This window comes from Ceratina calcarata, unplaced genomic scaffold (genome assembly GCF_001652005.2).
Source record: "Ceratina calcarata isolate Rehan_Ccalc_2016 unplaced genomic scaffold, ASM165200v1 scaffold54, whole genome shotgun sequence".
Classification (NCBI taxonomy): domain Eukaryota; kingdom Metazoa; phylum Arthropoda; class Insecta; order Hymenoptera; family Apidae; genus Ceratina; species Ceratina calcarata.
In genome coordinates, this window is record NW_017176565.1 from 570,493 (window position 1) to 581,866 (window position 11,374).

Consider the following 11,374-nt stretch of genomic DNA (forward strand, 5'->3'; position numbering starts at 1 on the left):
AAATGCGTTTCTAAAGTGCATAAACTTTTGGGATTGACTCTATAGCCAATACATCCTTAAATAAATGCATAAGGTTTAATAATAATAACTGCAACAAGGAGTATATTTTTTATACATGAATGTATAAAAATTTCATTCTTGTATTTTGAGTAAACGAGTTCTGAGCTTAGTTATGTAATACATGTTTTATCGCTACATTAATTTGACACGCAAGAAACGAATTCAGCTAACAAAACGAGGGACAGATTAAGGCCAAATTGAATTACAGCTGTTCTTTACGTACATCGATCACTTAAGAACATCGTATTGGGTACTTTTCACGGTAGTATGAAAAGCCATTCGCCGTTTTCTCGTTTCCCAGAAAATCGGGTTTGCGCTCGCTCACGTTCTCCGAAGCATATTTCCTTCCTGCGTTCTCCTTCCGGCTTCGAACGTGGAATCACGATAAAACCGTTTATCTTTCTCTCGGCAAAATGTCGCTCGAAAGACTGCGTCCCGAATAGCGGCCTCTTCCCCTTTCGCTCGACGCCTCCGACTCTCTTGTATCTAGCGCAAAAGCAACGTGGGAGTAAAACGTGGAAGTGAAAGTTAGATCGTGGCGAGAGAGCTGGGCAAGGGGGAAGGTGGGGCGTCGCATAAAAGGCGCCAGTTAACATGTCGACGGATAAGAGGTTTAACGAATGGACGTATCACGGCGCGCTCCGGCTTTTTAAACGAGATTCAGGCGACCTCGCGAATTTTTCATTCCCCTGGTTTTCACCCTTTCTGCTTCTGTCTACCACTGCGCAAAACGTTCCACTCTTTCCTTAAAAGTTGGTTTTAGACGACGTTTCTTCCTCTTTTATCTTTGTCGTCTCTCTACGAGTTTAAATTCTTCTCTTTTTCATGTTTGTTGTATTTTTATTGGATTTTACATATTAAAATGTATTGTCACGAAGGGAAATTCATTGTTCCGCAGAAAAATATTAAAGTTTATTCTCATAATGGATCAGTCAATTATCGTTCCGCCACGATTGATAGAAAATAGCAGAGTATCTCGTGACTGTAACCGATCCCCAGTCTAAGGGAAATCTGCGTGCGTACTTTCTCGAATTGTCATTCACGGTGAAAAAAATCTTTCGTTTTTCTTTCATCCGATCGGCGTGTTTAACGCAAAGTAAAAGCACGGGTATACATGTAATCGCGAGATTTCTCTTATCTGCTCCTGTCTACTCTTGCTGCACACAAAGAGGTATTGGAAAGTGAAAGGGGGAAAATGAGTCTGTTTTTCGATTGCCAACCATTCAATGCATATCTTATATCTTCCGAATGCGAAGGTCCGAGCATTAAAACTGATGTGACGACTGCCTCGTTTTACGTAAACGAAACGATACAAAATTATATATTTCACACATGTGCATATCGAATTTTTCTGAGAATTTATAAAACCCGCAGACCGGTCACCTCGTTTCATTTTTTAGTATCGCGGTTGAAATACTTTTTCCGTTACGATCCTACAGCCTGTGTGCTTTGAACAACAACTTAATCGCATGTAGTTCACCTCCATACTTCTGACCGCCTGTTAATGTAACGCAAACGGCATTCGCAGCCGGAAACGTTGTCCTTTCCAAGGGGATAAACACTGATATTAATCCATCCGGTATCACGACCGTTCGTGAGCACTTTTGTTCGAAGCTCTGTGAGTTTCAAAGGGCACGAAAATCGGATTACATTTACAAGCAATATCGTCGCTTTAATCGCGGATATATTTACAACAATATCTGGTTAGCTATTCGAACATCGACATCGACAATCGAATTAATTGCAAAATATTGATTATTACCGAGGATCCGCACGCAGTTTCTATCGCACATCGAATTTATTGTCACGAAAAAAATTAAAAGTTGTGACAGAGTAAAAATAAATGTAGACACGGTTCGATAAAAAGTGTCGTAAACAGAAAGAGAAAGAGCTAATTTTACCTCCGTGTCTTTCTAACCGCGGCTCGAGTACGCGCTAATCTTTAAAGAGAGATAAAACTGCTTTGTATCACCATCGAATTAGTTTTATTACGCAACGTCCGCGGTAACACGTAAAAGTGATTACAAATTACATGATAAAAAGCTAAACAGACGATAACCAGTACAACTACGTGCCGCGTTGATAATGATAGTCTCGGAAGAAAGTATCTACTAATGGAAGGGTAAAAGTAAGGTAATTTATGTCGGCTGTAATGGCCCTTCACGGACACCGACGGTAATTAACAATTACGGTAATGGGCTTTCGAAGCTGAAGAATTAATCGAGATCGAGTCTGCCGTAGAAATCAGAAGACGAGAGAAGCGAGGCTGCGAAGCTGTACTATAATTGAATCGTCAATTACCATATTCGAATGGTAACAGTATTCTCTAGTGCGTATCCATTTGTATCAAGCTCTTGTGTCACAGTTGCGTATCATTGTAAATGGACAAGTATATTGCATCAGTGTACATAAATTATATAAACCTTATCATGAATTATCTTTATCGAAAATGTTGGTCGATTTTATTCTGACTTTAATAAGGAAAGATATTCCGAATTTATATGAGATTGAAGAATGAGCAATCTAAATGACACTTAATTGTAAGCTCGAAAGAATTAACCGAACCAGACCAATCTGCGCTTATTGCATTAACGTATCGATTGGCACGATAAAGGTTAAAAGGTTAAGACGAGAAGTCGCGGAGCGACTTGTGCCTCGGCTAGAGGAGTAGTAGCAGCAGGTCCGATGAACCTGCGGGGCTAATGTACTCGACCCGATGATGCTCGAGTAGTTCCGTACTTGGCTCACGTGAGTACCATCGCGTGCCCTGCATACCCTTCTTCTTCCACGCTTCCTTTCTTCGTCTCCACCCCGTCCCTGTTCTCTTTCTCTTTAGCTACCCTTTTTCCACCGAATCGTGTGTGTCTGCGCGGGTAATGGAACCATTCAACCTGCGTGTGCTTCGATCAACTGGTCTTTGTGTTTGATGATCCGAAAAGATTTTTCTGGTTTGATCGATTCTGCTAATGTCCGATCAATTCCTTTTCGTACGAAGCCATTGAGAATTTTCAAAACATTTATTGATGATTAAAATATAAGAATAATTAGAGAATTTCACGTTGGAACGTACAAATTAACGACTGAACTGCAACGATTACATAACACTTGAAAACTTGGACTGAGTGTTGGTATACTGGCTGTTTCGCTGCGATCAGCACGTAACCCCAATTTTAGCGAAACTGCGGAAACTCCAAGTAACGTGCGAACTATTTGTATGTGTTACAGTATTGCGGTGAGCGACTGTGCGCCTCAAACGTCGCGGGTCAGCTCAAACTTGCACAGCAGCAGTAGTATGGCAGTAAGCCGTGTACCAAGCCCTCCACCACCGGAAGTGAACACCCCCGTGGCCGAAAATTGGTGTTACACACAGGTACGTGCAATCTTATATCTCTCGCGCTCTACAATCGTTCTCAAATTTGGTAAAAACGTATCTCGTCTCATTTCCAATCGACTTGAAACAAATCTTAAGCATAGTTAGGAGTAGAATCTAACGTTCGTTAACGTCGTGATGATTCTCTATGTGGCACAGTGAAGTCAACTTAATTGCTGTTTAATTGCCTGTTAACGATGGCAGTCAGCCTCGTTTCTGGTACATTAATTAATAGCGTTTCGCGTAAGGAAAATAAGTCTGGATAACGTGATTATGTCAGATCGCTTATAGGCTATTATATGTATTTTAGAAACAGGCTCTTTCCCTGTTTGTGTGCACGTCACGGTATCAATAAATATTCTTCTCGTACTATTTGACGTCAATCTTTAAGAAGAGCCTCCGTGGAATTACGATTGGCGTCACGAAGTTTTCCCAAACATTGTCCCTGGAGACACACGTGTTGGACGTAGCAGCGGGTCGTACTCCGCCTCTTCTTCGTCAATTTCGTCGGCTTCGTCGATATCATCCTCATGGTTGTGCGTGAGAGCTCCTGGCGTTCTCGTTCTATTTTTAATGCTCGTCCCCTCGCGATGTGAATGACCTGCAACTAGATATCTCTCTCCCCGTTGATCTCCGACTTGCCCGTGGAAACGTTTGCCGATTTTTCCTGCGAAAATCTTCCATTTCTTCACAATACCTCTCCATCTACTTCGGTTTTAATCGAAAACGAAATTCTACTCAGGTATAGTTCGTATATCTTTTTAGTTGATTATTATTTTGGCATATTCAATTCTTAAACGATGTATAAAAAGAATTGAAGACTGAATAGAACTTAGAATGTTTCAAGAAAGGAAAATAAGTAAACAGCGATATAGAAGCGAAGGATCAAAGCTTGGGTGGTGGGTCTATCCTTTGAGAGGAGAGTTATTAGATGAGATGGTGGCTTCTTGGGTGGGTTTAGGGTTCTCCCGTGATGAGAATCTCAATTGATGGAGTCTATGTGGTCGAAGTAGGTCCCTTTCATGCTAAGGTCGTGTTTGATGAAGTATCGAAGGAATTCTCAGTGGAAATCTGTTAGGACGAGATTTTATGGTCTTGTTATGATAGAACGTGATTCCGTGCGAAGACCATAAATCTTAAATACGGTAGACATCGCAGATTGTTCAGGGGTTAACGTCACTTTGTACTTGTTTCGAAACGAGAAAATTATTCCCGTTGGAAATAGTATTTTCGTAGTCGAGCATTCTTCGCCAAACCCGATCTCTGTCGCCACGTAATTCGATTCCATAATTCCGGAGTGGCGGCGATCTGAATAAAACACGCGAAGTTTCAAGCGAGTTTGAATCCGCCACGAACTCGGTATTCTTGATCATACATCCGAATTAGCATCTGGGACGGGAGCCTTTCACGCAAAAAAGAGTAGAAGCGAAACTCCTTCGAAACTCATTCACCGGGGCGTTATTTACGTAATGTAGAAGTTGCGAGGTCGAATCCGCGGAGATGATCGCGATCTCTCTCCTTCGTTCTCCGCCGCCGTTGATGGTAGCTGGTGGATTCGAGATGAAACTTCGGATGGTGCGACTCTCGGTTTCCAGAGACGACGCGACGTCGCCGTCGCCGCCGGACTCTCTTACCACCGAATCGAAAGTCGATTCGTGCTCCAGTTAACTTTCGTAATGCACACGCCGATTTCGCTCCGTCAGCGGCTGGGAGCCTGGTGCAGCAATCGCGAATCTGTCGTAACACGCGCCGATCAATGGGCTCGATAAAAGCGTAGAAAGCGTCCCTGCAATGGTTTCAATTGATCCTTTGAATACCGCGACGTTTAACTCGTCGCAAGATCTCACGCAAGAAGTTAAAAAGTCTACAAAGAATGTGCACTTGTATTGTGTCTTCTTATCGTATCACCGTTGCGTATCATAGTTGCACGTGTGCTACGAACACCGCTGACTGATATGATACAGCGGTATGGTACGGTTACGCATCTTCATAATTCGAAAAGCAGATATTAGGATCTTTTATTAAAGTCTCTCCGTTCTGATTCAATAATAGGTCATTACAAATTCTAACTCTTGATCGAATAACACGAAATTCGAGTTATAACATTTGTGGTCATAGGTGGAAGTGTTGAATTCACGTGAAATTGCTTATAGTTCTGAAACTCGGTTTTAGATGGTTTCCAATTTACGAATGTCAACAGCAGGAGATTTAATTGTTATAGCTCGAGTGGCATGTGGCGTATTAACTTCTGCTACTGATTTCAAATAAGAACGATCATATTTTTTTAATGTTATTCGTTGTATAAATCTGTGAAATTCCCAATTTAATTGTTTCAAATCTATTCGATCCCACAACGCAGTGTTGCTCTTCCTCCTATTCCCCTCCTACATACCTCGACTTCATCATTAATCCGATCTGTAAACCGTGATAATTTCCTGTAATTATCGTTAATGCAAGTTAATCAAACCATTTAATCGCAATCATTCTGATCGTAAAAAGATGTTTATCTATAAATTGATTCAATGAGTCCTGGAACTTCCTAAAAATATTATTATAACTTCTTTGATTCGGTATATTCAGACTGGAGATTCGATGCAGAAAATATAAATTATAATGTGTAAAAATGTGCAGAATATTAAACGCATTATTCACGTCATTTTTTTTTATTAAGGCAAAAATGATCTGAATTTATATTTCATTTTTAAAATTGACATTAAAAGTATTTTATTTTGCGTGAAAATTTGTAGTCAAATTATATCCATCCAATTTCGTAGAAACCTCCCTCTGTTCTAAATTTTTCGCCATATGGACGCGAGACCAGAGCCATTATCATTCGTTGCCTTTCATTTCCACGTCGTTATCTCGAGGCACGTGTCCCATTACACCCAATCGCGGGCACTGCGTATGTCCATAAGCATTTGAATCACGTATACTCGATAAATACGTGAATTTTAGAAATAAAGCGTGTTGTTCGATAACTAATTTTAGTTTACAAATTCTATGCAAATATACATGAGTCCATGAAAAATATATCCAATAACTCCTTATTTATTCATTTTATCGAAACGTGCTGTGCATGAGATCATAAAATTCTCATATCTCGACAAACTAAAATGCATTTCTCTCAGGCGTTAGTATAATCTTAAATGACATTTCTTACTGCTTCAACCTGTATGAAAAACGCAAAACTAGTTTGTTGTGCGAATCAATATATGTGCCCATTACTGATTACGCCATCGTACGATCAATCGAACCAAGCGACTTCGAACGGTGATGAAAATATCGCGAGAAGAGAGACCATGTTTCCTCCCTTCTCCCTGTTCTTCGTCTTGGGTAAACAACCTCGGATACGATTTCCGGGGATTTCGATTCTCTATTCTGACCGGGAGATCCGCGATCGTTTACCTCGCGCATGCTCGAGCACCGTGTCCAGGACTCTACCGGAAGCCTCGACTTGGTCTGCTTGCTGCTCGCACGCTGCTCCCGTAAACGGGCACGGGTGATTCAAGGCCGATCGTCGACGACCGCCGGGTTGAACGACTCCTGGGGGCGTCGACCGGGCCTTCTCTCCTCGTCTTTCTTCCTCCTCGCGCCATGCCGCGCCGTTTTCTTCTATACGGAAACGACCAAGACGATGAACTTTGTGCTCCCTACGCTCCCTTGGATCCGCGCTCGGTACTTCGCTTCAACTCGGTTTCTTAACCACTGAGAACTGTTACCGGATTCCCGGAAAGATTAGAAGTTGATGCAGGCTCAGTTAAAAGGGAAAAGTTTAAAGAGCCAGGTAAACCTCGTCGCTGGCGGCGACATACGAACTGATCATTGATTCAGACATTTGATCCGTACAACGAATTGCAGATTTTATGCAGATGTTAATTTTAAATTGAAATTTCATTTACCCTCCGAAAATACTTATATCGTAACTTCGAATCATCCCCGAGCCGGCTTTTGGTGCCGCAGTGGACGGGCATCGATTTTCAAAGAGCGAAGGGTGCTGAAATGATGAACGTCGGAGCGTCTTCCGTTTCCGTTCAAAATGCATCCAAGCATTTTAACGAATTTACGAGCACCGATATAGCCGATGGCCGGGCAAATCTCGTGGCCTGCGTGTTCCGCTTAAAGTGCCTCTTCGCGAAGTGTTATTTCATCTCGAAATAGACTGGAAATAGTCTCTCCGCCGTTGATGAATTATTTTAACGTCAAATAGAACTCGATTCACCGTACCTCCTCGAGTCTCGTTCCATCGCGGACGTCACGTGCGGCTTTCGAGAAACATTAAATCCTGTCGAACAACCGACGCAGCCTAATTGCTAGGAAAGACGTCAGAATCGAAAGATTCGCAAATAGAGGCACGAATAGACTGTGGATTTGATGAAAATATAAATAATGTGCAAAACTACAGTTCGTCGGTATTGATTCGAAAATTACGATAGCCTTTGAACAACAGGATACTTCTGGCACTCCGGAGAACGCAAAGAGCAGCGTTGTAATACGACGAAATTTCGGTTTAAATTAACAAGGAAATGTATTTTAATACAAAGGGATGAAGTCGAATGAATTTTCGTTCAACAAGATCTCGCTTTGCACGATTTTAATTATAGCGTGGATCGACCAGAGAGAACTACTGTTTAATATAATATTCTGGACGGAGTTACTTTGGAATTTTCCAAGTATTTCAACATGAAAGTGTAACATTCAGTTAACGTGACCCTGTTTGCTGCGGTGTAGCTTCAGTGCTAAACGAGACGGTAGCTCTGGTATTTCGTGTTTGCCTTCCAAAGTAACGGAAGATAGATGTTTGCCTAGCAATGATTAGCCAGATATCGATCTTTGACCTATCCCGATCATGAAACGCGAGATTCAAGGACGATTATGGACGATCATGACGAGTTGAACGACTCGCAGGGGCCATCGACCGGCCTTTTTCGATTCCTCGTTGCCTCGTTTCGAGGAAACGAACGAATCGTATCGATACTCCTTTCCCATCTACTCAGTTCAACAGTACCCGAGGCCCGATCGACAATATCCGTAGAGAATTTCAATATTTCCTGGCTTTTGACTCTTTTTTGGTCACGCAATTGTCTTTTTATATTTTGAAAATGTAGAAATACGATCAGATTTAAATTCGCAAGAGACCATTGAAACGAAGATAGAATAAAACGATTGAACGAACAGAGGTTCACTCTGCGGTTCACGTGATCGCAGTTAACGAAAGGAATACACATGAACTCGCATTCGAGGGGATCAATCAAACGTGTAGGCAGACTTGGATCACGGCCAATACGTACTATTACGTGGAGGATACGGAATTAGATTCGGAAAATAATACTACGCGATCCGTGTTTCTCGCGCTTCTGGACATTTTAATACCCTTTTCATCCGCGCGTTATATCCTTATTCCTTTTTCAAGAGATTAAATGAATTTCAATGCAAAATAAAACATTTATGTTATCAATATTAAAAATTTGATTTACCTTTTAATAATAATAATGTACATTCCACTTTCTGATCTCCTCTATGTTGCTGAATAATACAAATACAATGTTTTTGTAGATAGATAAAATTTGCAGTAATGTTCGAGGTGATTTTGCTGGATTGCTTAATAGTGCGATTTATCCGTCATACTTAAATAGAAACGTAGAGTGAACCTTCGTTCGCTTAATGAAAGTTTTTTCTCCGGTAGCAATCGTGGGTCACTGATGACGCTCGTTGAGGCGTCCTTAATCTCCATGCAATATCGATTGCCACCTTCGAGCCTCGTAACATCATTTCACGGTGCAGTGCATTGTTCCTTTTTAAGAGATCAATCTATCTCTAAACGAAGACGCGTGCATTTGTATCTGAACGATTCTAACATTAAGTTGATGACGAGTAGGCTGCATCTTTATGCAAATTGAGACACGCGTAATATAAATTCAAACTTGTTTATTCTTTTAAAATTATATCGTTTTTTAATTTTTTTACATATTATATCTTCTGCGGATGCAATCTTTGTATAAATGCATCAAATATGATGAGTTTTAATTAGTGAACAATTCGTGGTCGAGTAAAGCAATTGTGTATTCATAAGATTCGTTCGTTTGCTTGTTGTTTGGACAGTTCTAGCTTTGATCGATTAATGTCTGAGCTATCCAGCAGGAAGAATTCCACGGCTAGACGAGCGAACAGCTGAAAACACCTCACGTGGTACGCGATGGGTTCGATGATCCTCACTTCGGCGTGACCTTCTCTCTGACTATCTCGCAGGTTCAATGCACGCTTGTTGTACATGTAATCTCGTAACCAGTTACTGCTTACTCCGGTTCGGAAAATGCCTCGTTCCTTCTGGCGTTGCTCGTGAAACTCGACCTTTTACGACCCCGCCTCGCGTGGTCGTTCCAACGACCTCGTCGCCGTCCATTCGAGTTCTCAAACTCTTTCTGACAGTTCACTTGTTCCTCGTTTGCAATCATAAATGAGAATGCAAGTGTAATAAAATGTATGAATGTATAAAGATAGTATCTGTTGCTGGACGTACAATCTTTTTCTGAAACGTTTTTCGGTTGGGTAAAGAAAAACTTTTTGCAATAAACAATTTTATTTAACCCTTTGAAATTGGAAATTCTTTTTTCTCAAAATTTCGAGAAATGCTTCAAATAAAAGTTGTAGGTATTCCTGTTATCTGCAAAGAAGGTCGTATACAATTTCTTTCTATCTCGAATACTTCAGGACTAATCGATTAATTATTTCGTTTATTGCCAATTACTCTTTAACGAGTGGAATTAGAAGGAAATTATATCTGATCTTTAGAGCTACAACTTTCGTTTGAAACACTTCTCGCTAGTAGCAACTAACCGGCCTCTAAACCCGTGCATAACTAACAACGTGGCGAATCTGCTGGTCATGAGATCATAGGAGCCGATATCATGAGTGAGTCTACTGTTCTTTTTTATACTGTGAAAATGTGATTAAAAAGAAAAAAAGAAGAGGAGGCAAGACAAACTTTCACTTTATCCAGGATCGTTACGCTGAGATTTCTCACGCTACCCTTTGTGATGCATCGATTTTTCAGGCGACGATTTTCTCTTTCACGACTTCGTCTTCTACTTATAGAACATCCAATGAATCTCGGCGATTCCAAAACGAATTAGTTTCCCGTCGAGTCAGTTTTAAACTGACAATTTATCGAACAAGACGATTATCCTTTCTTTAAGTACTTCAGATCGGTTCATTTTTGTTCGAGTCGATAACCAGGGACCATTTTCCGATGTTAATTAAGTCGATTAACTAGACGCTCGTTGGATTAAAAGAAAATCGAACGATGACCTCGTGTCACGCCGTGCTAGACTATTTTATTGACAGCTGACCGTCTGTTCAGCTTAGACGAGCAAAGATTTCGATTACTGGTCGACAGACTAATTTTAGTAATGCCATTAAGAGTAAAATTAGATAGTAGATGCAAGAATTTATATTATGGATCACTAAGTCTGGATTACTTGATTTCATACTATTTTGCTGATTTATTTAAATATTCATTGCAGTATTAAAGAAAATGTAGGTTTTACTAATTAGTACGCATTGGAGTGATTTCGGTCGGTAGATAATCTCGTAAAACCTTCCTGTGTTCTCATTATGCAAGCAGTTAAGAAACTTTGTATTACCTGCAGGAACGTGACTTTTCGTTCGCCCATACATATGAACTCATTAGGATTTTCTGTGTGATCTTCAAGCTTGTAGGAATCCTGAAAGAGGTAGTCGGCGAGCCTAATAAATACCTCGAGTTTTAATATAAGAAAAGAAATTCTTTCAAATGCTAAATTGTTTACAATTCGTCAAGATTCTGACGAATGAAATAAAATATCTGAAAGGGCAGTTCTCACGTCATCGAAGGCCTCGTCAATGACCTATGACGCGTCGGGCTTGCGCAACTCCTTTTTCGTAAGAAAGTTTCGTGGGACTTTGGTC

General features: G+C 40.7%; 1 protein-coding gene across 5 annotated transcripts in view; it reads left to right on the forward strand.

Annotated features, from left to right (window-relative positions):
• rdx (BTB/POZ and MATH domain-containing protein rdx) overlaps nt 1-11,374 on the forward strand; it is a 94,930-nt gene that overhangs the window by 74,564 nt on the left and 8,992 nt on the right. For all 5 annotated transcript variants that reach the window (XM_026816680.1, XM_026816682.1, XM_026816683.1 and 2 more), the window contains one exon: nt 3,286-3,430. In XM_026816680.1, the coding sequence (XP_026672481.1) occupies nt 3,286-3,430 (145 nt within the window). The remainder of the gene's footprint in view (nt 1-3,285; nt 3,431-11,374) is intronic.